General features: G+C 45.3%; 1 protein-coding gene across 2 annotated transcripts in view; it reads right to left on the bottom strand.

The window, feature by feature from the left end:
- The window catches only part of APBA1 (amyloid beta precursor protein binding family A member 1), a 198,089-nt gene that overhangs the window by 16,158 nt on the left and 155,495 nt on the right, over positions 1-26,436 (bottom strand). Inside the window, exons 3-8 of one of the 2 annotated variants that reach the window (XM_041744021.1) lie at positions 23,087-23,182; positions 18,700-18,739; positions 15,229-15,374; positions 5,961-5,993; positions 4,862-4,948; positions 4,063-4,248 (exon numbers count right to left, since the gene is read on the bottom strand). In XM_041744021.1, coding sequence (XP_041599955.1) covers positions 4,063-4,248; positions 4,862-4,948; positions 5,961-5,993; positions 15,229-15,374; positions 18,700-18,739; positions 23,087-23,182 — 588 coding nt within the window. The remainder of the gene's footprint in view (positions 1-4,062; positions 4,249-4,861; positions 4,949-5,960; positions 5,994-15,228; positions 15,375-18,699; positions 18,740-23,086; positions 23,183-26,436) is intronic. The other variant, XM_041744022.1, reaches the window with a different exon arrangement.

Raw genomic sequence — 26,436 nt, 5'->3', positions numbered from 1 at the left:
CTAGGCCAGTGGGTCTATCCCTGCCAGAGGCTGCTCTCGGAATTACTAAGGACATGTTATATTATGACAATAAGCACAAGGCAGCTACTGGCATTCAGCAGAGAGGAGTCAGAGATGCCCGTACACATGAGCACCCAGAGCAAACCATCAGAGTCCAGGACTCAACTTCAATTTATATAAAACACAAAGGCATTCATTGCACGGTTCTACTTCACATGGGACGTTTCTAGAGTATAGCTTCTGTGTCAAGTGAGAGAAGATAATGATTTGCTTTGTCCAGCACTTTACCAGAAGTAAGCTTCATGACTTTGGAAAATGATTACCATCAACGCTGTTCATGGTGTCTGGGTGGCCAGTAAATCACATCACCATCAGCCTACACATTTGCCGCACAGAGAGGCATACTGCGTGAGTGTGTGGTCTACATATCTATTTTCTTTTCCTTTAAAAAAGATTTTTATTTATTCATGAAAGACACAGAGAGAGAGAGACACAGGCAGAGGAAGAAGCAGGCACCTTGTGGGTAGCCTGATGGGGGACTTGATCTCAGGACCCCAGGATCACGACCTGAGCCAAAGGCAGACGCTCAACCACTGAGCCACCCAGGTGTCCCTACTTATCTATTTTCTTACTGAACCGTCAATTCAAAATGTGAAATACAAGTGTTAATAATATTCAGCTAAATACTATGTTCTCACATCCAAACCTGTTCCTCGAGTCTGTATAAGCACTTGACAGCTCCATTATTCCTTCCAGAATGGCCAGGCCCAAGCATTTACATCCTGTAGTAAGTACAACTTTATTTTAGCTTTCTTTCCTTTTACTTCTCTTCTGTGTTACATTTATGGCCATACATTAGCTTGTGAACAATTTTTGAAAAGGGGGGACTATATAATCTCCGAATTTTATTTCAGAGCAGTAACGGAGCATCATGAAACATCTGTTGTATAAAGTGGGTTTTGGGGCTTCCTTGAGAACGCTGATTGGGTCCAGCCCCACATTTTCCAGGTGAGGAGACTGAGCCCCAGAGACATAAAGGTACCTGCTTGAGGTCACACAGCTCACAGCGAGGCACACTGGTGGTTCTGTGGTTCTTTCTCCAGCACTGGGCTTTGCTAGCCTCTCCCTGCACTAACTCATCCACACTATGGGTGTGGCCAACCAGCAGCCACCCGGTACTTCTCACATGCCTGTGCTGTATTAAACACTATCCGAGGATGGTCACAGAGATCCCGACATCAAGCCTATGGCTGATGGAAGCCAGACAGTGCCACTGGCCCTCTTCCTAGGCTCCTGAGGCCATGTTTCAGAATTTAGAAATTTTTAGGATTTTAGAAAGGTAAAAGATGCATATATCATATATTGTCTAAAAAAACCCCAAACCATTAGAACCTGGGGAAGTGCCCTATAGACAAACTAATATTCCTGCAAAAAAATGTGTAAGATTCATGGTAAGCTGGACAGATTCTGTAAATTGTCTCAAGGCAGTTCTGGGCAGGTTTATCAGCCAACTGACCACAAAATCCCCTTTGCTTTTCAGAGTTTTTTTGTTTGTTTGTTTGTTTGTTTTTAGATTTATTTGAGAGAGAGAGAGAGAGAGAGAGAGAGAGAGAGAGAGAGAGAGAGCACGAGCCAGGAGAGGCAGAGGGACAGGGAGAGAATCTCAAGCAGACTTCATGCTGAGCATAGAGCCCAGTGTGGGGCTTGATCCCACAATCTTGAGATCATGATCTGAGCCAAAATCAAGAGTCGGCTACTTAGCCAATTGTGCCACCTGGGGGCCCCTCCCAGAGCTCTTTAGACTTTGGAATTCTAGGTCTGTTTTATGGTCCCCGTTGCACAGGCAGGAACAGCAGGTGACAGTGAAGGGGTTCACTCCCTGGGAAGGGGGTGACTCCGGGCGCTGAATCCTGGCTGACTGATTCCAGAGCCCACCCCCGCACCATGTGGGATTGCCTCTCCGCAGGAAAACAATGAAATCCTCCAGAGCCATGTTTTACACACACACACACACACACACACACACACACACACACACAAATGCTAACCTCCACGTCCCTTCCTTCCCTCGCCTTCACTGAGTTTGGCTGAAAGCAGCTAACAGACAGTGAAATCAGAACTTGCTGCATGGCCGTGCTTTACTTTTCCCACTTGGTGACTGGGGATGTCACCAGCCACCACGAAGACCCATCGCCCTGTGTCCTAAGACGCTGCAGGTGTGTGAGGGACATGGATGGAGACAGACGAGGAGCAGCGCGTGTGCTGGGATCACGGAGGGGACACATGCTGGCGTCACTGATGGACACGCGTGAGCAAAATTAGCCCAGCAAGGGAGGCGCTGTCATGTCATGCAAGCTCAGTGGCCTCACAGCCTGTACATGGAAGCAGGATCCAGCTCCAGCTCCCCCGGCTCTGGAGCCAATGATCTTCTGTCGTTCTTTGCCTCAGAAGAATAGGGGTAAGAGTCCCAGGCCCACTCTCTCCTGTCCTAACTCAGGCTCCCCGTTCCTTCCTTCTGCCGGGTACTCTGAGGTGAGGCATCCCTTCCTTAAAAGCTGCAAGCCAGGTGCAGGTGGCAAAGGGTCACAGAGGTGTCTGTGTGCCCAGGGAGCGGAGCTAACTCCACCTTTTTTCATCAGCTTGCAGGACACAGGAGTCTTAAGCTTCTACATTTAATTTTCAAAACTTCTTGAGAAACTTCTGAAACTCATTCTCTCCCCGTCTGCGAGGCTGGCCTCAAGTTTTAAAGCAAGAGCAGGGGAATGGCTGGGAGAGGCTCTCTGCCTACAAGCTCTCCACCTTCTCAGTGATCTGGTCCCTGGGGGTCTGTGTTCCAGAGAACCGGACCAGGAAAGGATGGTGCAAAAAGTGGGAGCCTCTCCACGTCCCCGTGGCTGCAGCTGTGACAGCTTGAATCCCTGGGGAAGAGCAGCTGGCCTCTGCCTCTGCCTCTTGACTTCCTGCAGGCAGGCAATTTACTGCAGCTAGGTGAACACTCCCCTGCAGAAAAACGGCCTCCTGTAAGGAGCCAAGGTACCCACGGGCAATTTCTCTTTAAGTAGCGAAGGGCTCTCTGCTCAACATGGGAAACAGAGCTCAGGGTACTGTGGCAGGATAGAAATCAGCATTATCAAAGGCACAGACATGGCCCTCTTGTGAGGGAGGGCTCTGTGGCTCCAGACCTTCATGGGGCTGTGGCCCTGGCCCTTGAGGGAGCTTCCAAGGCCTGCCCTGCTTTAGGGGAAGTTGGCCGCTGATACAGCCTGAAGCCTGGAGGCCTCTCTGGCCGTTCCAGGGATAAATGGGAAAGAAGCCAAATAGAAGAACAGGCCCTGTCTCTGTTATAAATGAGTTTTCTCTGTTGACCACGTCACCTGGAAAGACGGGGGTCAAGAATCACAGGTTTTGTGACAAGAGCAGCAGCTGGTCTTAATAAGGACAGGAAGTAGGCAGGTGGTGCTCCTGCCACTGGGAGGTAGGAGCAGGAATCCTAACTTTCCTGTGGTCTAGAGGGCAATCCTACAGAACCAAGAACTGTCCTCCCCAAATGCCCTCATGCCCAGGTGAGATGAGCTCGGGGCCCCCATGGGTCTGGCCATCTGACCACATTCTGTCTATAGTTCTCTCCTTCTAAGCTATCCTCAAATTATACCAGCAGGCTCCTGCCTCAGTGCCTTTGCACTTGCTCTTTCCTCTCTCTCAGTTGATACAGGTCTCTCTTCAGGTATCATCTCCTCAGAGAAGACTGTTGATTACCCCATCTGAAATAGCTCCTATCCCAGTTTTATTTTTCCATATAGAACTCCTCACTATCCCATTTTATATTAAGTATATTTACCTATTTTATTTTCTGTCTCCCTATAAGCTTCGTGATGAATACCTCGTCTATCTATTCAGCCTTGTATCCCTAAAACAGTGCTTGACACATAGCAGGTGCTCAATAAATACTTGTTTCATGTATGACTGATGAGACTGATTCAGGTTCTGAGAAAAAGAAAGAATCTGGCCCACCCGGGGGTCAGCCAAGGCCACCCAGAGGGAGATGAGAGGAGGCACCCTTACATCCTCAGACTCAAAGACGTGGCAAATCATCTTATACTGCCTTTTTCCATCCTGGGATGGGTGGGAGGCTTCCACGTTCTCCTGGGAGTTGGAGCGGGGCATTCGCCTGCGTGCCATCAGGACGACGATGTTCCCGATGTCTGCTATATAGGAGATGGTCCTCAGAGGGTGGTCCATCATCGTCTCCTGGAGGGCACAAGGGAGAGGATGCTAAGTCCAGCACAGCAGCTAATGGCCCACAAGAGAGCCTGCCACCCTACAGCCCGGTCAAGTGCAGTCCACATGCGGGGGGCTCTGGGGTTCCCCGCAAAGATTCAGGCCTGGGGGCAGCTCCCTCGACTGATGGTAAATCAGAGCAGAAAGTGGTCTGTGGTACATGGGGGGAAAATTCAGTCATTTTTACAGCCGGGAGAATCTCTGGTGGAGAAGTTAAAAAAAAAAAAAAAAGATAAAAGGATGCCTGTGTGATGGCTGCATTTTGAGTGTGTGGATGCGTGATTTTAAACAAAATTTCGTAAAAGGCTAATCTGTTCCAGTTAATGAACCTTCTCATAAAAGCTTACAAGATTATTAGCAAACGAGATCCACGGTGTATTTGTTCTTTGATCTTTAAGGGAACAGTCCCAAGAGCAGCACCACCCCCTCTCCGGCAGCAAGTACTGCAGACATGACCTTCCAGCGTGTTCGGGAGCCAGCAGCTGAGTGAGGACAGCTGCTCTCGGGACGAGGGCACAGACGCTGAGCTGCCACGCTGGGCTGGGCACGTCACCCCCGGGGAAGGTGGCAGGCCGGCTAATACCTGTGTGTCGGCATTCAATACTTTGATTCTCTGGGTAGAAATGAAGAGATCCACCTCGGTCATTGGCTGAGATTCACCTTCAGGAGCCTGAGAAGAAAAACGCACCAAGGGGAAGCTTAACACCTTGCCCCGACTCAAGTGCACGGGAGCAAGGTTAGCTCACACACAGAAGCACGGAGACACAGTCACCAGAACAGCCACGCTGACTCCAGATGGGGACTGCCAAAGCTGAGGGGACTCACAGACGAGAGTTAGCATCGCCAGGTTATAGGGAGAGGTGGAGTCCCCTCTGCTTCTCCACCTATAGAAGCAGTGGCTCACTACAGATTTGGCTCTACGAACAATGATCGTGAATGGCCCTTTCTGCAAGGCTTTCAGAGCCCAGCAGGTTGAGGAACAAGGGCAAGTGATCCATACCGCAAGGCCTTGGAAAAGTTACTTAGAATCTGCTCCGGATCAAGTGATGGGGGGAGGGGCGGACATGACAATGTTTATAGCAGGTGCAAAGTCATCTGGATGCAGTTCTGGTAAGAGGGTCTTCATGTTCACACACCACCACGGCAACACAGAAGCAGTCCTCACTCCTAAAGCCACCCCAATACGAAGGAACCCGGAATGCCTCAATGCCCCCTGGATAGCCCATAAGCACCTAGAAGCTCCATAACCAAAAAAAGCTCATCCGTCTGGTTCGTTTGGGGTTTAACTCCGCACAGGGTGGTTATTAGCGAGTTTTCTTTTTTGCATCCAGCAATCTGACAAAATCCACAAGTCAAACATGACTATAATTGAAAAGACCCAAGTCCTTGCCGCATTGATGCTCCTAAAAGGTGGGATTCTCACTACTGTGGGAATCATTTAGCATCTCCAATCTGCTCCCTGTTGTTTCTCTGATGTGAAATGACTCATGAGCAACAGAAAAACAGCCACTTTAGGCAACTCAGTTTTGAGAAACGTTGGCTAATGGGGCGGTTCAAAAAGAAATCTGAACGAAAACTTGCTGGATGCAGAAAACAAAAACACAAAATAATAAAAAGGCAAAACATAAATAAACGAAAAGAACAGGCATAACACCAAGCTGATGAAGTTGTTTGTACTGCACCTTCTTTCTGCTTTTGGCTAATTTCTGGGCCATCTGCTTAGCATGGAACAAACAGAGACAGGAGAACAGTTAGAAAAGAATTTGCAGAGACTCAAAGTCGAAAAGGGAATTGACAAACTAGTATCAATAGTGGCATAAAGCATTTCTGCGTGAGGAAGACTGGCTTTAAAAAAATCCTACTCTATAGACAATTTCCTCACTCAAAATTTAGTAGGTGGCAAGGGGACGTAGGAAGAAGGGAATGTAGTGAGGTGCTTCGTATACTCAACTGCAATCGATGCTTTCAAAGAACCAACTTGGTTCTGTTGATTTTCTTTACTGTATGCCTGTTTGCTATTTCGTTGATTTCATTATACATCTTAATTTCCTTCTACTTTCTTTGGGTTGAATTTGCTGATTTTTCCCCCCTAGCTTCTGGAGATGAAAATTTAAATTGCAAATATTTAAACTTTTTAAAATAAATAAACTGATGTATTTATTTAAAGCCGTGAATCTCCCTCTAAGCACTGTGTTAGCTGTATCTGACAAATTTTGATATGTTGAGATTTAATTATCACTTCAAAACATTTTCTAATTTCCAGTGATTTCTCCTTCAAACTTTGGATTATTTAGGATTGTGCTATTAATTTCAATACATTGGGGGATTTTCTAGTAATCTTTTTTTCCCCTGATTTCTGAATTAATTGCACTGTGGTCAGAGAAGATACCCTGATTCCAGACCTTTGAATTGTGCTGAGCCTTAGCCCTATGGGATAGAACATGACCAACTATGGTGAATGTCTGGTGGACTTCAAAAGATGCATCCTTCAGTTGTTGCGAATAGTATTTTATCAGCTGTTGACAAGGTCAATTAGGTTGGTTAAGGGCACTGGTCAAATCTATGTACTTACTGATTTTTTTCTTGCCTGCTTGTTCTAAAATTTACTAAGAGGGCTGTGTTAAAATCTCCAACTGTTACTGCGGATTTTGGTTCTGTCAATCTTTTATTTATTTATTTTATATCTATGTTACAAGGTACATATGTATTTAAGATACTTATGTCTTCCTGTTGATCTTTTTAATTTTTCTTCATCTTCAGTAATAATTCTTGCCTTAAATATTAATATGGCCTAGTCCTAACCTGAAATAGATGTAATATTCCTTTTGCTCATAAGTAGAAGCTAGCAGTGTTGATTAAAACAAGAGAGAGAGAGAGACTGCAGCCAGACTGTCTAAAACTGAATCCTCACTCTGCTATCTACTAGTTGTGTGACTTGGAGCCAGCCACTTACTGTCTCTGTGCCTCAATTTCCTCATCTGTAAAATGAGGATAAACACCATATCTACCTCATAGGGCTATTCTGAGGATAAAATAAATACATGCAAAGCTTTTAGAACAGTGTCTGGTGCATTATAAGCACTATAATTGTGTTTGTTGTTATAGGACTATAATTCACCTATGTCAGAACACAATTCTTGGCTTTTGGTAAGGCTTTCTAGGCACACACAGATCTTTTACAAATAACAGTAAATCAATGGCCAAACCATGAACCCTGTTGTGGTGATGGGGGTGGATGGAAGATCGTCTGCTCTCTCACACTACTTGGTACTCACCTGTGGAAAAGCCCTTTTGCTCCCAGCAGCACACCTCTATTTCATTAATGAGTCAAATGTGTTGTTTGTCCTAACTCATTGTGGAGAAACTGGATGAGTCAGAGATCCAAACACCAAGTACCTAATCTCTGGGAAACTAGGGCAGCCTTGCTCCTGCAGAGCCACCCCACAGCTCTTCCTGGTGGTCATGAACTCATGGTGAACAGTCTGCCCTGGAAAAAGTCAGATGGCAGAAAGTGTACAGAGTGTCCTAACTGCTGCATGTGATGGTGGAAATGTGTCTGCGTCCAAAGAGTGACCTGATGCCAATGCTATGCCACACCACATAGATTCCTGTGTGGGATTCAAGAGTCCTGCTGGGGGCTGTTCTCATCTGCACCAGCTATAATCCTCATGATGAATGACTGCTGCGAGATCCTAATGTTTGTGTGTGTGTGTGTGTGTTTTCTACCACTGCCCCTGAAATGATCTTCCAGGAATATAAGAATTTCTATTATTTTTGATACCAAAACCTAAAAGCTATTAGTCAAAATTCTTCACTCTAAGGAACAGTGATATGAAAGGGTCCTGTCAAAGGAAAATAAGTCCACTACAATGGAATAACTAAATTTTTTTTTTCTGGAATGGGTGATGAGGAAAGAGAATCCAAAGGGCAATCTGCATTTCATAATGGGCATTCTAAAGTAATTTTTATGAAGTGAAAAGTATTTTACCCACTTAAAGTAATACCATCTTTTCAACCACACAGGATATTCAGGGTGCCCTTAAATAAATTATTATTTAAAATTTACACATGACATCGGGAGCGGGTGGGATCTAGAATGAGAAATTGCAGTAGCAGAGGAGCCAAAGAGAACCATACGGCCAGCATGTGTCATAAAGCAGGGAATGACATCATCTGTTTAAGTCCTCTCGTTTCATGGGATCGATTACGGCTTGTCTCCCCAGCAGGCTGTGGTGTAAAGGACACAGACTGTGGCACTTGTCCACCCACTCACTCCACAATATGTCCTGAACATTCCCTGTTGAGACTCTCTAGGTTACTCATGCTGGGGAAACTCCTGATGGCTCTAGCTTTTCCTCTCCCCGGTTGACATTAGCTGAGCACTTGCTATGTGCCAGTATCCTTCCAAGCAGTTCACGTGTATAGCACTGTGAAAGCTTACAGTAACCCTGTGAGGTAGGCACTACAGTATTCTCGTCTTGCAGAAGTGGAAACTGAGGCACAGAGAGACAAATCTACTTGCTCAAGCTACTGAAGAGAAAGAATAGAGATTCAAACCCTGGATATCTCACTCTAAACCACTGGTTGCGCAATGTAGGCAAGTTTCTCATCTATAAGGTTCTCAGTTTGTCTGTAAATAGAATTAATAATACCTACCTCACTGGATTCCCAAGCCCCTCCACTCTGAGGAGTCAATGAGATCATGTATGTGCAGGACCTGCTGTAAGCGTTAATAACCTCTTTATTAATCACAGACTTCTCCGAGTCAGATGGGAAATCATGTGGCTTACACAAAGCTTCAACGACAGAGATTTTAATTCTAGAATTAAGTCCTGATTTTTTGACATTTCAAGAAAGCCTTTCCATGAAAGAAAACTCTGATTTTTTGAGACAAGCTAGTAAAGACAAATATGAGAATGTTTGATAATGGATGCTCCTTACAAAAATGCATAGACCAAAAAACATCCAACACCATTTGTGAGCTAATCACACAAGCTTCACAAATGTAGAAAGAATGGAGACACATATGCCACACTCCGCATGGACATGAAGCTGGTTCTGTGGCTCAGGTAGGGCTCAGTAGGTGAGCCCATCTTCTGGCCAAAGAGCAGAAAATGCAGTGGGCATGAGGGTGGAATGAAGCATGGAGGTGCGGTGGAGAGAAAGGAAGACAAGGGATTTAGCTGCCCTGGCTTCAGGTTTGGAACTCCAGGTAGGGTGAAGGCATGGTTCCTCCACTGTAGGAGGAGTGGGGCATCTCTACCTACAGTGTGTAGGTACTGATACCACGTAGGGCAGAAGTTCCTCCCAAAACGTGTTCCAGAGAATCTTAGCAGCAAGACTTTAACAGGCATCACACAGTGATCATGTATTCCGTGTTCAAATAATGATGGGAGTTTCTGGCCAAAGTGAATTGGATCTCTTTAGTACAGGACTCTCAAAACCTTTAATAGGAAAACCTATATGCCAAATATCCAAAAAAGAGATATATTTTGCAGTGTTTCTTGAGTTCATATGCCAATACAATGTCATCAGCAGGAAGCACTAGCTTGACCAGGATGCCCCAGGGTGCGGTGGGAGAAAAGATATCATATCCCATAAGGCTTGCATGGTCTACCCTTCCCTAATTATAGTGCACACCAGAACTTCTTGGACGGCTTATGAAAACACAGATTCCTGGGCCCTCACCCCACCATGAGTTTCTGACTGGGGTGGGCCTGAGAATCTGCATTTCTAGCAAGTTCCCAGGTGGTACTGATGCCGCCAGTGAAGGGGTCTCATTCTGAGAACCACCTCTTTGATGCATTCCTTAGTTGGATGAGGGGCTTCCTAAAAGGACATTATTTCTTCTCAGAAATGATGGACAACAAAGGCAGAAAGGGTACATTAGGGAGGGTCCAAAAATGGAAAAAAAAACTTAAGAAAAATGGCAGATGTCTCCTAATTCTGCTATTGCACTTAGATCCACCTTGTTATATTTTGGTAGATGGAGAAAACTTTAAATTTCTGATTCCTCAACCTGACTTTTGCTATTGTTAAACTCTCTTCTTGGTTTCCTTTTAGACTGCATGCTTCTCAAGGTCAAGGACTGGGTCTTGGGTAGCATTTATCTCCTGAGATGCCTATCACAAGGGTCTGTAGAGGAACACTTTGCTTTCTGAGCTAAATTCTTTTATTTTCCTCTCATGTTATGTACAAAATTTCTGGTCAAACCACAACTCCAAATTATCTCTCCGTTTGCAAATAAGTCTACAAATCCTTTAAGTTAAGAAAATATGAATTCTTCAGACTCCAAGTGTAAGTCCAATAAGCACCATAACCGACCAACGGAAGAAAAATCAGATATGATTTTGAAACCCAAGCTTCAGGTCTGGTGCTTGCTGGAAGATAGAGCTGCACAAACAGCCACGACCCCCCGTGAGAGGGGCCGCTCACCTGCATCCGTCCCCTAGGTCAACTGAACAGTGTCGGCAGAGGAGAGAACAAGGGGTAAGACAGGGATCCCCATGGGGGAGAGAGGAAGCAGGAGGAATTCAAACAGGGGAGGACACCCTTCTTTCCATCTTTGTTCAGATGAGAGCACCCGGGTGGAAATTACTAATCAGTCTGGGCTGAGGATACTGCTAAACGGATTTCCAAGTAAATCCATAAAGCTTTTTCTGCTTTCCTTCCTTCCTGGACAGACACTGTGAAATCTGTAGCTTCCTTCCTCTCTGCGTCTTTATAGAGGTGGCCTAGAATAACTCATTCCTGAAAGGCCAGCCTCTCTTAGGAGAAAGCCTGGCATCACCTCCCTCAGAGAAAGGTTGTCTTCCAGGTAAATGCAAGCACCACATGCTCCCAGGAGACCATCCCGACTGATGGGGGGTGGTGGTGTGTGTAAATGCCCCAGACCCCCTGGGGCCCTCTTCAGGAGGTGAAATGTCGGTGCACATCCCGACACAGTAACACTTTAGGGGGTGCAGAAATACATGGTGGATCTGGACACAGTCTCCACCTAGAATTTGAATATGCGCCAGGCTGGGTGTAAAGTCAAGCAAGCTGACGGGCATTTAAATGGATGTAAAAGGAACAGGAGGCAGGAAATACTTAATGACAGGCAGCAGTTCCTTCAGATGCACAGAAGCACATTGCAAAATGATACTTATAAGTGAAACGCAACCGTTTAACTTTACCACTCCATAATGAATTCCTCACACTACCATAATTTGCTGTAAAAATAAATATATGTTTTCCAGATGCCTACTCTGCTCTAGGCAGGTCTAAAATGGATTTATAATCAGATAGCCTCATCTTGCTGGTTCTGATCAACAAAAGCATCTAATGTTTTGTTGTTGTTGTTCAGATCAACTGTGGAACTTCCAGAGACCAATCCTTTGATGTTTCAAAGTGAACCTTCTGGTTTCTTTTCAGGGAAGCTGGACTTGAAGTTGAGAAAACTGTGCTCTCAGACCTCACCGTGGAACTCGGAAGCTGTCATTCCCAGCATGCTTGACACTGGGTGCCACAGCCTACTCTGTGCTGCTTCACGTTCCGGGGATGCACCTGCTCCCTCCTTCGAGGTCACATGGTGCTATAAACATGCCCAAGGACAGTGGGAAGACAAACTATCTGTGTGCAAGTAAAGGGCTACCACTCAGGAGGTCCATAAACAAAGTGCCTCGAATGAAATCCAAACCTGAACGCGTTTGAAACTCTGACGAATGGAAGCAGAGAGAACTCATCTTCCAGCCATGCAGTGTTCTGTCTTGGGGATCTTCAGTGCTCCTGTGGGGGCGGACTACTGCTTTGTTCTGGGGGATTCACCTCAATGAACTCTGGCAGTGCCTCTTGACAGGGGCAGAGGGATGCTCTAGCATTCTGTGGGAGTTAAATCTGCATCCTGTGCCTCATCCTGGACATTACAGGGTGCCAAGCATCCCTGGCCCTGGTTCACTAATGCCATTAAAAATACCCCCAGATACCGTGGCACCCCAAAGTGCCCCCGCTTGTTCCTAAAGCCCCTTCCTGAGGGGGTCCCTGTCTATCAGAAAACCACTGAGTGAGGCATGCCAGGTCCTTGCACTCCTGCTGACCCCGGGGAAGTGAGCAGCACCATGAGCCTGTGTCCAGAGGTGAAGCTGCTTTGTGGTGTTGCTATCTTGGCATCCAAGTGGCCTGCAGCTGACGCTGGCCCCTCATGAGAGTGCAAGCCCTGGACAACAGCCTGCAGAGTCACAGGCAAATTTAAGGTCTTGATATAAATTCCCAACAGCCCGTGCAACAAATACATTTTGTCCAGTGCCTTCCCCTTGGGTGCCCCCCTAAGATAAGACCCCCATGAAGCTTACCAAAACTTGCTCTTTTTGGTATGAATCGGCCATTTCAAACCCAGGAACCCCAAAGTATTCCACTCACAGACCCAAATAAAGGCATCGCCCCATGTCCTGCTGCCTGCATTTGCTTGGCCTTGACCCCCACCCTATGGCCCCCGCCCCCGAGACGTGCTGGCTCCTTCCTTGAGAACCTGTGAGTAATAAACTTCCCTCTTTCAATTTCTCTCGTGCTCTTTTGCTCAACCATCTGGCACCCCAGGGCTCTGTTGAACAAATATTAACTTAACAAAATCATAACATGCTATGTTTGGTAACTGTGGGACAGAAGGAGTCAAATTTATGTCCCTAAAGACTTTGTTTTCAAAAGTTATTTGCCTGAAAAGCACCTTCTTCTCACCTACAGATCTGCGTGTTGTTTTGAATGCAGCACCTAGGACACCCTAAATTCAGGAAGATGCTGGGGAGATCCAGAGGTTTTCATGCCACCTCTTTACAATAAGGGGAGATAGAAGGAATTAGGTCAACGTTGGATGGGCAGCTTGACGAGAACCTGATATTCCATCAATAACCTTAGAGAGTCTGAAAGACCCAGAAGGTACTCAGGTCAGTTTGATACACTGCCATGGAATCATCCTGCTGGGTGCCACGGGTCTCTGTGGGTAGGGGTGGGACTTCCTGCGAGAGAAGTGCACCTTCCCGCTGGCGATCTAATGGACATAGGCTAATTCTGGGAGAAGACATGACCACTGCAGCAGTGGGCCTTGTGGCAGCAGGGCCTGTGAGGCACAGAGGGGGTTTGTGTGACCTGAATGAAGTGGTAGAGCGGATCCTAGATACACAGAAGACACGGGCAGGCCCCTGTCAGCAATCATGCCATTGGTCTGGCCTGTCACTGTCGTGATAGTAGCCATCCTAGATGCAGTGGTGAACTGCTCTCTGGTTTATACCTCCTAAGTCCGGATATGCCAGCAAGAGTCACCGCATCAAATATTGCAGTGTGGGCTTGCTGTGCTACGACGGCTAAGGGAAGAATAAGTTCTGAGCTCAGAAGAGAAGTGCCTCTTCCAAGCTGGGAGAGGGGGTAAGAGCAGCCAGCAACTGGTGACCCTCAAAGCCATGGATGGAAGTTTGATGCAGAAGCAATGGCCAGAGACCCGGGGACCTGCGCCAGCACTGGACAGCAGGGACTTGGTCATTACGGTTAGGCCATCTTGCTTAAATCTCCAGTGGGTGAATAACATGGGGGAGTCAGCTGGGGCAGGAGGCCAGAAACTCCACCTCTGTGCATCCTCACTCCCTGTTACCATCAGCCCCGGGGTGCCCCACACTACTGGGCACCTTCCACCTCACACCTGTTCTTCCTGCCCAGATGCACCCTGCACATTCACTGGCTCGATCCGTCTCTCCCTGGTGCTGTGCAGCTCGTCTCTCCCTGGTGCTGTGCAGCTCGTCTCTCCCTGGTGCTGTGCAGCTCGAGGGTAAGGATCTCACCTTATAACTGGCTATTTTATCTTCATCCCAAGACCCTGAACAGCCTTGCACATGTATGTGCTCCAGAAATACTTTTTCCCAGATTACGGACCCTAACTGACCATCTTGAACTTGTGCCTCTTCCTCCTTCCACACTGCCATACAACACCAGGGAGTACCTGGGGAATAAGTGCGCGTAAGACGATATGGAAAAGGAATGGGTCCTTGAGGAGGAATGCGATTATGACCAGCTGAAGCTGGATACACCCACATCTGGTGAGTCTTGACCTGTTCCACCTGTTGCTTGAAATACCTGGTTCTGGGTTTCAGTGGTGCTGCTACGCCTGGGGCTCGGGTGGACTGGCCCTGTGGCCCTAGTAGGGCTGCCCAGTGCTTCTGGGTGCTGGTGGCACTTGAATGGCAGGTGATGTGTCCCTGTAGCCCTGTGTCTGTCCCTGATTCCAGGTGGTACTGGCATCGTGGTGGATATTCTAGAGCTCTGCATTTCACTAGGGTCAAACCAGTTCTGGCTGGCTCAAACTAATTGTGAATGGTTTACACCAGGCAAAAGTAGTTCTTCTCGGATCAAACAGGCTTGCTCCTTTTAAATCTTGATAAAACAGATTCCAAACAGTTACAACCGGCTCAAACCAGTTTAAGGTGCATTAGCCTTATACTGACTCATTCTGGTTAGATTTGATCCAATAGTTCCTTGTGCCTGGAACAAACCAGTTTGATCTAGCTTGTGCAGGATCAACTAGTTCAAAAGTACGAGACTGAGATGGCATCATGCGGTACCTAGAATGTTCACGTCACTCATCACCATATCCATGGAAATACAGGGGTAAAGCTCTCCCACTAGAGATGTGATGCTCAGAATGACATCCTTCCTCATCATATCAGCTTTCCTTTTTTTTTTTTTTTTCATATCAGCTTTCCAAAGTTTATGTTCACATGTGCTATTTCTTAAGACTGGCTATTAAGAACACCCCAAATATGCAGTTTGATACATAAGGACTCTGCACACTTTTTTTCTGTTTGGAACTGTTGACAGGTGCATCATGCCAGTCCCACACTCCCCTAAACTTGGCACTAGATGCATGAGGTGTGGGGGGACCACTGTGAATGGCTCAGGCCCCGGCATCCATCCCTTGCACCCCCTCACCTTGATCCTGCTCACGGCTTCCTGGGCCTGCATCATGCGCACGTTTTTGGAGGGAGTTTTGTCTGACAGCAGCTGGGTGGAGCCAAGGTAATTGGCAGCAAAAATGATCCCATCGATCAAGTCCTCGGGGTCACAGGGTCCGGGAACTGTAACACACAGAGCCACAGCGGTGAGTGAAGCCACCCTGGGGTGTGCCTAACACGGCCCTGACGCGCTGCGCCCTCCCAGCTGTTCGGCACCAGCATAGGTGGCCCAGTGCCCGAGACCCTGCCAAGCTCAGGCTTCTCTCCTTCTGTGTCTGTCTCACTCACCCCTTGCTTTCAAAGGGAAGAAACATTTTCTTCTTAATTCACTTCACCCAGGCCACTGACTGTGAGAAATGATATGTTTATTTAAATATGAAACATAAAATGAGTGACAAAGGATGTTGTTTCTCCTGTTAGACTGTGAGCTCTTTGGGGCAAAGTCCACGTCATGTTCGTCTCGGGCGCTCGTGTCTAATCAGTGTCTGTTGCCTGGCGGGTATCAAATAAATGTGTGGCCAGACAAATGGCTAGGTGACCAGGGAGGCTGCTTTATCAGGAATCCTCATTGTATAACATTTCTTTCACCTGCCACCATCCACATTTCATCCGTGATTTGGGAAAACAAGCTATAATTCAGAAAAATGGGTATTTGCTTCAGAATGTCCAGATTCCTGTAACGACCTTTGACCCCAATTCTGTGCGGCAGATTACATTACACCAAAGCCAGAGTCCCTGGCTGCCAACCTCGCTGACTTACAGGCTCTTGTGTCCCCGGTTGGCATCCACATACAGATCAATTCCAAGGAAAGTCTGAATTTTCTGTTCTCCCTGACCGGCCTTTGAAATCAAACCTTAGCTTGAAAATATTTAAGATGGGGGCAGTGGATTCTAACCATAATCATCTGTAAACCCTACCTGAAATTAAAACATGTCTGGGATTAATATATAACTTCATAACAAAGGCACTAAGAAAGGCTTCTCATTCTGGAATGAAAACATATGTATTTTCTTTGGCTCAAATGCCGTATTTTGGGAGATTAAAATATACGTTTTAACCTACTGTTCAAACCTCAGGCTCTTAAATTAGATAGCTGGAAATGGAAACAATTTGCTTTTTCCTTTTGGAAAGCTAATCTAGAATGATTTTTATTTTTATCCACCAACATCGGGCTCATCTTAAGCTTAACCAGCTGCTTCCCGTGATAAGCTTCTTATCAGGGTACCATCTTAAGATAATCTGATCATTTCTCTAAAGCCAAGGGGGTGGTCGAAACAAAGAAATTAACAGTGTTTTAGGAAAGTTCTTCACAAAGCATCTGTATAGTAAACAAATAAGGAAACTTCTTATTTGCCTGATGCTAGATCTTTCTGAGAAAGGCTTCTGGACAATGAGGGGTACACAGCCAATCTGCCTCCACTATGGGTCAGTTGTCCTTCTCAACAGTCACATGCTTCCTGCCTGGAACTTTCCTAGATGTGAGAAGGATTCAGGGTATTTCCAACATACAGTTTTAGTTGTAGGGCAAGGAAGCGCTACTCCAACTAACATGGACAAGTTTGTATCTGCATTATACTTTGTAAAAAATAAAGATTATCAGTTTCCTATCATAAACACCTGTGATGGGTTTATAGTGTTACTTAAACATAATTGCTTTTGCCCAACCAGGCACTGAGAAAAAAGATCTCATCTGGGATAGTAACTTTTAAAAACCTTCCATTTATTTTGTAAAAATAATGAATATTAAAAGAAAAATAAGAATGAACTATATACTTCTCTACAGGACTTCCAATATCATATATTCATTTCTGAGCTAGGTCTATTCCTTGAAAAGGGTCTCTCTTCAACCATAATAAGTGTGGATATGCAGATAGGTTTAAAATAAATCCAAATAATATTTAAAGGACTATATAAATGTCAACCAGTCAAGAGACAGAAATACTGGACCCAAATAAATTATACATTTGAGATGCAATCTTATGCCATTTATCCTCCAGGGAAATTGATTATCATCAAACGTCACTGCTGCTAGATCATATCTGGAGGAAAAAATCCTAAATTCATAATTTGATTTTAGTGTATTTTTAAAAAGTTCTAAGTAAAAAAACTACAGGTTTCATTTTGGCCTTTTAGAACGTGTTTCTCCTTTTAGTGAGGCCTCTGTGTTGCTCTGTGGGTGAACAAGCACACATGTGACATCGTCACACATGAATGCTGGGCCTGGTGGAAAGATTATGAAGAATGGAATTTCCAAACTCCAGAAAACTCTGCCAGGAGTATTTGTGGAATTTTGGAACCTTGCAAAAATGGCACAAATAATTTACAGGTCACTCAAGAAAGAAACCTGAGTTAACTGAATGAAACCTATGAGCTTGGCATGAACTTCAGGACTGTGGTGTCAGGAAGGTCTATGGATCCATTCTTAGGTGGTAGGGACGCACCAACTGTTCATTCACAGGATCTAAGGGCCAGACAGAGCCTCAAAGTGGTGTCTGGGTATTCTCGTGTTCCCAGAAAATCCTCTTTCAAGGGAATGACAGTCTAACCTACCTGAAAAAGTATCTACCATCCACCCTGGTAGAGGATCACTGGCACCTCTAGCTAAAGAGTGCCTTTGTGTGGGTGAAAAATAGTCACTCCATTTGTGTGGCCTGATCTCAAGCTAGGGTGTCTCACTTGTGCCAAGTTCTGGCCCTGCTAGACCTCCTGACTGGGTACCCTTGAACAGTGAAAAACCTGCACAACTGTATGTGGCTGCCTTGCACAGAATACCATTTACCAGGAGAGCTGTGGAATCAAACTGCCAGCTCACAGTTTGGCTCTGAAACTTGCCAACTGTGTCATCTCAGGAAAGTTACTCGTCTTGCCTTGAGGAAGAATGCCTCAGTTCTCTCCTGTGTAACATGGGGGTAGTAAGCCCATTTCACAAGGCAGATGTGAGGATTCATTAGTTATTAAATGGAAAGTGTGTATCTGGCACAGAGTAAAAGCTTGATAAATGTTATTATGCTTAACTCATCTAAGCAAGAGATAGGAATTACTGGGAAAGTCTCTCCTTGCCCCCAAATTTAGAAGACCAAAACGTCTTCCTTAAAGTTCATTCCCACTTGAATGGTCCTTTGTGGGTGTAAGAGGTGTCATGGACTGGAGATAAGGAGTCTGGGTTCAGATATAATATGACCGTCTCTAAGCTGGGAATAGCCCTCAGCCTCCTTGCAAGCTCAGGTCCTCATGGGCAGCATCAGCAAAGGTGGCAGGAGAATCTTTGACAGGCTCACAGCTATTGCTCTTTTAGTCTAAGATTCTAAGACTGTCAAGACTGTGACTGAGTGACTATGTGGCCTTTCTTCCCCACTAGGGTCGTAGAGCCCCAGGGCTTCAAAAACCCCAAATGCTAGGAGATTCATGCATGACTCAATATTCAATTACTTCCTTTTCAGCTCTTACCTTCAACGTAGGTGGGGAATGAAGCCAAGCTTTTTCTTGACTGTAATCAAGACAAAGAGGTTTCAAAAAGGGCAAAGCGTGATAAAAAATGCATTAACACAACTTTATCCATGAAACACGAAAAGTAAATAGATCATCAGTAACAGATATGAACCAGGTGTCAACCATTTCTGGATACAGGAAGAAAAGTGTGAATAAACATACACATTTCTTAATAAAGGTTACCCAAAGCCCAGGACATTTATTCATACTTTAGATAATCTGAAAACCTTATATTCCACCACCAGAGAGATGTCCATCAGCTTAAAAAATATCCCACAAACAAAATCCATAATCAATACAAAGCAATAATACAAAGGGCTCAATTTGTATTCTTAAGAATCTGTGTTTCTGAGTCAAACACTGCTGGATTAGTAAAAGCATCAACAATGTGATTATATGTTGAAATCAAGAATTCCCTTGGAGAATTTTATTTCCCTCGAGGTCTTTGCTTTGGTCACCTCTCACTGTGCTATAAAAATGTTTGCCAGAAATTTCTTCTCCTCCGTTCACTCACCTCTTACTGGTTTAAAAACTCCCTTATGTAAGTAATTGTTAATGTGCTATCTTAAAATAACAAAGAATACAATAAACAAAGAAGTGAACTGAAAACTGTGGAATTTCTTGTACTAAGTAACACCTCATGGCAAGGGTCAGTCTTCCAACAGCACTGTTGGAAGTGGGCATGATCAGCTAGAGATCTTCTAGAACATGACTGGATGGTGGTTTAAATGCTAGCTCTTAGGGGAACAATACTTACCATTTGGTTCCTTCCATAAGTGAATGGCCTAGACATAACTCTGAGTGGTGTCAGAGTAGGGAATTCATTCCTACTTTAGCCAGTCATAGAATTTGTAGTGGGTATGTCCAGAGCAAGGTGATGTGAACACTGCAGGAGGGTGGAGAGCTAATGCCAAAGACAAGAGTCTTTCAAATGAGCAAAAAGGAAGGGTCTGCGTGGCCAAGGTTATCCTCAGAAAGCTTACAGATTTTCATTGCTAAGAATCTAGTAGGTTATGTTGTCATTTAAGTATATATCTTTTAGGAAAAGGGTATCTAGTACAGCACAGCTGCTCAATAGGTTGACCTGGGTTGATGGTAAACTCTGGGGTGCCTGGCGGCTGGGAGAGTTAGGGCCTAAGAGAGGGTTGGAAAATCACAGGGACAGTTCCATCTCGCGATATTTTGTACAATGCTCTTCACTTGGAAGATGGGATAGCAAAGGGAGAACCAATCACTTAATCCTTGCATAATATTCTAAAAATAGTAGTGTTAACCATTATATATATATATATATATAAACTGGAAGCAAAGACACCCCATTTAAGGATCTAACTCAATTTAGGACAATGACAAGAATTCAACACTAATCACACAATATACCACCCTAGGCAACCTGTCCGTAAGGCTGCCAGAATGTGCTCACTGGGATGCAATGGTTCCTTACACCAAGGATGGTGGGTTTCTTATTTCAGAATGGATTACCTTTAAGGAAATGAAAGACACAAGTCCACTGGGAATGAAAGGTCATTGGCTGCTAATGCATTTATGGAAAAATGCACAACAACTCAAGGCTAAGCTGCATGCCCAGGAGGAAACAGAACTCTAACTTCCATAGGTGCTTTACATTTGTTTTATTTTCCAAGATGGAAGACAGGCCCAGGTGAGTGCTAATGGCCAAGTCTGCCTAATTCTGGTTAAACACCAAACCAAACAAAATCCATAACTTCATGGTGTGTGAATGGAAGCTAGTTTCTTCATCAAGATCGGAGGCTTTAAAATGATCATTCCTCAACCACCGATCTTCTTTATACATCAAAGGGCCTGGGGAAGTGAGGTTTGTACTGTGTTTTATCAAGATGGGTCACCCTCCAGGTACACCCAAGAAGCCAGCTCAGATTTTCTTGGGCTATTAGGATACTTTTCTGAATGCTGGTCTCAAAGACAGTCCCCAGATTTTAGCAGAAGCTACAAAATATTACTTTAGTCTATAGTTCTAAAAGCTGCTGTTTTTATTTAGAGCCACAACGGAGGGCATTTGGTACATTTACTTATTCTCTATTGATAAGCTCATGACTAGCTTTCTTTAGTCTCTGGGGTAGTAAGTTTTTTTAAAAAAAGAGTTTGAGAAATGAAAGAATCTCTAATTATTGCACACAAAGAGGATTTTCATCATTATTTCTAAGGATATGCAGAAACATGTGCCAAGTCCTGTAGGAACTGAGAAACCAACAAATTTGCCTTGCTTATTATATCTGATGAATAATCAAATGCTGAATATTCAGACGTCTGATTAGTCCTTTGTTTTTTCACATGTGGACAGAGATGAACATCAGTTGATTCTCAACATTCAAGAATTAATAAAGCCACAGTCAAGAAGATGAAAGGCCAAAATCTTTGAGATTTTCTAGGAGGTCACACTAAAGCATGTGCAAGCGTGGAGGTCTGACAATTGGAATAAAGACAACTTAGCTTGTCTATACAGGGTGTGGCCTGCAGGCACTTTATATCCCGAGGGGAACAGATCCTAGTATGAAAAGCTTGTTTCACACAGGAGCTCTGGTTTCAAATCCTGGCCTTCCCACTTACGGGCCGTGGACCTCATGTAAGTTACTGAACCTCTCTGCTTCCTCAACAAAAAAGGAACACAGTGATTCCTATCTTACAGAGAAGTATTTAAAGGATTAAGTGAGATACTACCTGTGTTTTGCTTGGACCACTGCCTAAACACTGTAAATGCTCAAGAAATGCTAACCCTCACTGCTGTTATTATCACTGTGGCCTTGATTCTGCTCTTCTTGGTTTTGGTTCTCACCGATCCCTGTGCTCTGGATAAAGTATGAGGCAAAGCTGTGGGATCTGGGGTCAGCCGAGGCAGCGACCTTGTTACTCCTGTTCCCATGACCTAGGGTCTGAGGACAAGACCAGAGGAGGACAAAGTATCTGTCAAATTTAAATTCCAATGTTGGTGTCACTTCAGGGAAGGACTCTGTATCTGTATGTTTGTTTGGTTTAATATAAACAGATTATTAAAAAATATACTTCCCCCTGCATGAATACTCAATGGCAAATGTACGTGTATTCAATGATACTTTAAGGGTATGTTTTAATGAAGACTCCCTTCAGAAGTCATCTGTCACTCAGGGTAAAATGCAGATTGCTTTCTTCTGCCGCATTTGATGCAATACTATTACCAAAAGAAATGAGACAATTGTTGTTGTTACAAAGTTTACCTCTTTCACACACACCCTCAGCATTTATTAGGCAGCCTCTATATTTAGACTTAGCTGAACCCACATGTAGACTATGGCACATGCCACATTATGCCTGGCACTGGTTCATAAATACGTGGTGGGTGGCATTCGGCTGGGGGTAAAAGGACAGCAGTGTGGGAGAAGGCAATGGCTCCCCTGTGGGAAGAACACCTGTCCTCTTACAGCCCCAGAAACCTCAGCAGGAGCAAGCAGCATTTTCTCATTTAAATGTTCTCTGCTGGGGTTCAGTCTGGCCTCCATTAGTAGAGTGACCATATGACTTATTGTCCAAGAGGGACACCTCAGGGCTGCACTGTTTAGTAGTCCTTAGCCATACAGGACTATCTAATTAAAATGGAATAAAATGCAAAATTCAGTTCCTCAAGCCCACTAGCCACATTTCCAGATTGTGAGGCATGTGTGGCTGGTGACCACCATATAGGACAGCACAGAAGCAGAACATTTTCATCACTGCAGCTAAGTTCTCTGGGACAGCACCCCTCTAGAAGGGATGTTCTCTAAGTGTACTGTTTGCACAATAGGAGTGAACTGGAACCACCCCCAGTAAACCAGGACAAGTGGTTGCCCTGGTGTCATGAAAGATATTTCACTTGGGCCTGAAATGAATGGATATTTAAGACACCAGCCCGTTTCCCAAAACACACGGCAACTTCATGTCAGAGGCTTGTAATGCCATGAGAAAGGATGTTGCCACACAAGAGTTAATATTCAATTTCCAGCACTGTCCAGAATTTTCTGGAAAGACTGGAAATGCTCTTGTCATCTCCCCTGTCCAATACAACAGCCACTAGTAACATGTGGCTACTGAGCACCTGGACTGTGGCTCGTGTGAATTTCCATTATATGTATTAATCAAAGTCGACACCTGTGGCCAGTGGCCGTCAGACGGGACAGCGTGGCTTCAGTCATTGAACTCCATGCTCGAGAGGAAAAATTAGAATTTCTCTCCCCAGGTGGTAGTGGTGGTGGGGAGTGTGGGGGATTTGAGTGGGAAGTGGAAGAAAGCTGCCGCCAGGAGGAGAACAAAAAAAACAACATAAGCAGGTGGCTTCTGAAACAAAACGGCACCCTACCTCTTTATTTGAGGAGGCCTCCGCGGGGTCGCTGGGGTGGAGGGGTGTGCTTGAAGACTCTGCACCCAGGGGGGAGGAGCTGCCAGGAGATGGAGACTGGAACACAGCAAGGGAAGGACACAGTGAGTGTCTGAGGGCTCGTAAACAGGTGGCAGGGGTGGGAGCAGGAATGAGGTAGCGTGGAGGGGTAGGGGCAGGGGCAGGGGTAGGGCAGGCGCGAGAGGAGAAAGCCCAATACAACTGAACAAGACGCTTCTATGGTAAGAAAACTTCCTTGCAAGAGGAGCCACCAACAGCACAGGAAAGTCCTGGGTTTTTCAAGTTTTCTTTTAAATTCCCACCATGTTTTCAAAGGAATCCTTGGAAGCTCAGCTGTTCTTTTCCTCCTTAGGCCAAGAGTTTAAATATAGCAAAAGCTGAGTATCAAACTTAAAGCCCTGAATGAATAAAGTGAAGGGGATCACACAGGTGTGTGGTTTGAAAATTTTTTCTCATTGACAAAGACTCTGGGTGCTAACTGTCTTATGAAATCACCTGCCTGAGATGACCTGAATGGGAACGTAAAAATGGAAACAGGTATTTTCAGAGAGGTAGCTGGGATTGATGACCAGAAACCACACCACCTGTATTTCTCTAGTCTAGATTTCAAGTATTTTTCCTGATTTAATACACAGGCCACTGAAACTTCAGAGACATTCTAACATCCAAACAATCTGACCATGGCTGCTCTTGAAACAGTTCAAAAGTACCTTATTCAATGATATGTTTGAAGATAAGGGTGAGAGGAATACCCATCGGGTGTGTTCCCACCTCCGGAGGTGGCCCAGGCAGGCCTGGCTGCAAGAGAGCAGGAAGACCCAGACCAAGCCCGACATGGCACACGGGCCCTGTAAATACCCGCTGCTGAGTGGCCAAAGCAAGTGAGCAGGCAGAGGATGGGTGGGACTCAGCAGGATGCAGGAAACCCTACCAAGTTGCTACCCAAACATTTCTGGATGCTCCTGAAATCCTGAAGATGAAGGGCATCTTTAGGCGAGCCACAGGGATGCTTAAGCACTCTGTAGGGATGGTCCCGAGAGCAAGAGTGTGCAGTGAAGTCTGATGGAAGGCCCCAAACAACCTGCAGTAAGGGTCTGTTCTCTGAGCAAGTGTGGTGACGTGAGGGGAGCTCCGTCCTGGGCAAAGGAAGAGTAACACTGGTAATTGATGAATCTGTTTTCTTTCTTTTTTTTTTTAATAGAATTTATTTATTCATGAGAGACACACAGAGAGAGGCAGAGACACAGGCAGAGGGAGAAGCAGGCTCCTCGCAGGGAACCTGACATAAGACTCAATCCTAGGACCTCTGGGATCACGACTCGAGCCTAAGGCAGATGCTCAACCGCTGAGCTACCCAGGTGCCCCCTGAATCTGTTTCTGAGGCCTTGCAGGTGGTCCCCGTGGGGAGGCTGAGGTAGAAACTTCAGCAGAGCACCTCTGCATGGAAAGGTAGGATGTTCCATGAAGTTAGTCGTGCTGAGTGGGGGTGGGGGCACATTAATATACAATGGGGCTTCAGTGAGCAGTATGTGAAATCATAAAACAATAAATCTTTTCAGAAAGTCCGAATTACACACGGGAAACAAAGTGCCAAATGGACTGAACGATGAGGTAGTGACATGCAGTTTTACTCACTTTAGATGTTGTATGGTCCCAACCTAATCCTGTTGGGCCTGGAATTGTTTTCCATGAACCCACAGATCTGATCCTGGGCAGGGAGGTGAGGACCAATGAGCTTCTTAATCATTCACATGCAGAAATTGGCCCCTCCACAGAAAAGCCAAGATGATGGGTGCAGGGATAAGAGCAGATATAAAGGACTCCCCCCCACCAAGCCCCACAGCCCCTGGATGCAACAAAACAGCCCTGCATGCCTTTATTATTTTTAAAAAGACTTTATTTTATTTAAGACCTTATTTATTCATGAGAGACACAGAGATAGGCAGAAGGAGAAGCAGGCTCCCTGTGGGGAACCCAATGCAAGACTCAATGCCAGACCCCAGGATCACGACCTGAGCCGAAGGCAGATGCTCAACCCTGAGCCACTCAGGTGCTACCCAACCCCTTATGCCTTAAAAAAAATCACACACAGAATTTTTTATTTGGCACTCAAGAGAGCTGGGGGGTACTGGCTGAGTTAGCTTTGTTTGGACTACTCAAAATTAATTTAATGAAGTCCCATGAGATTTCAGTGCCTTTGAATTTTCCTAGTTTTTCAAATTTGAAGAGCTTCCTCAAGATATTTTACATCTATCTTTCCCCAAGTAATTTTCTGTGTCAAAAAGATTTTAAGGGTCTGGTCCCAGGGAAGCTAGGACAGCTGTTTTTTTTTCTTTAATTGTTTGACTTGAGGGCCATGTAAAAAAAAGAAAAGAAAAAAAAACCTTCAAAAGTGTTCCAAAGTTCCTATTTCCTTATCTGACCATTTTCTGTTGCAAATCTTCTAAAAATTGATTCTCTCCAACACTGTAAACATCAGCTCATCTCTCCAGATGATGTGAGAAGGCGGGTTATCCAGCCAGCAGGTCGTGATGTGGAAGAGGTAGGTCAGACCCCACAGTGAGGCTAAGTGAGCAGTGCTGGGTGCCCGCCAGGGAGCCTGGAGAAGAGAGACGCACACTGCCTTCATCCGGGGCCACGTGCCCTCAGTGCTCTCTATGCTTTAGCATTCTGCATGCGCATGAAGCTCATTCATTTTTCCTTCTATTTGCATGTACAGCTGATGACCTCCATCTAGAGAGTTCTCCCGCATTCTTTCTCACCTTCAGTGCTAACTTCGAAAACAGTGCAACTTGCTGAAGCTTTCTCAGACTCTATTCACAGTACTGTTCTACCCTCATGGCTTGTATTAGGTTTTGTAATGATCTGTTTACGTGTGTATCTCCCCTCCCCCTGGAACTCTTGGACAGGATCTCATCTTAATCAGCTTGGGATCCAAGTGCCTGGCAGTGGATCTTGCCAACAGTAAGCGCCCAGTAAATCTTTGCTGAATAAATGGTATCAGTGTCGTCTCTGGCTTTACCGTGTTTCCCAGCCTGTGAAAGGCAGATCAACCACTGATCTCTTTCGTTAGTGTCTCGTGGTCAGTGGTAAGCCCTTTTCTGATCGCACACTCTATGTGTGCAATGTTCAATCTACATTTTGAATCAGAGAACAGGGTCTTTGCCTGTAAAGATCTAACCTGAGCTTCAGCAAAGCTCTTTGGAAGCTGAAAGCTGTCTCCACGTGAGAGGGGACCCTGTCTGGTGGAGGCCTACCACTCCCGACAACGTCAAGGTGGACAAACCTCTTCAGAGCAGACACCAGGTGCC

The sequence above is a fragment of the Vulpes lagopus genome, chromosome 2, assembly GCF_018345385.1.
Source record: "Vulpes lagopus strain Blue_001 chromosome 2, ASM1834538v1, whole genome shotgun sequence".
Lineage (NCBI taxonomy): Eukaryota > Metazoa > Chordata > Mammalia > Carnivora > Canidae > Vulpes > Vulpes lagopus.
Note: the sequence above shows the minus strand (reverse complement) of the source record. Positions and strands in the feature narration are given on the sequence as shown.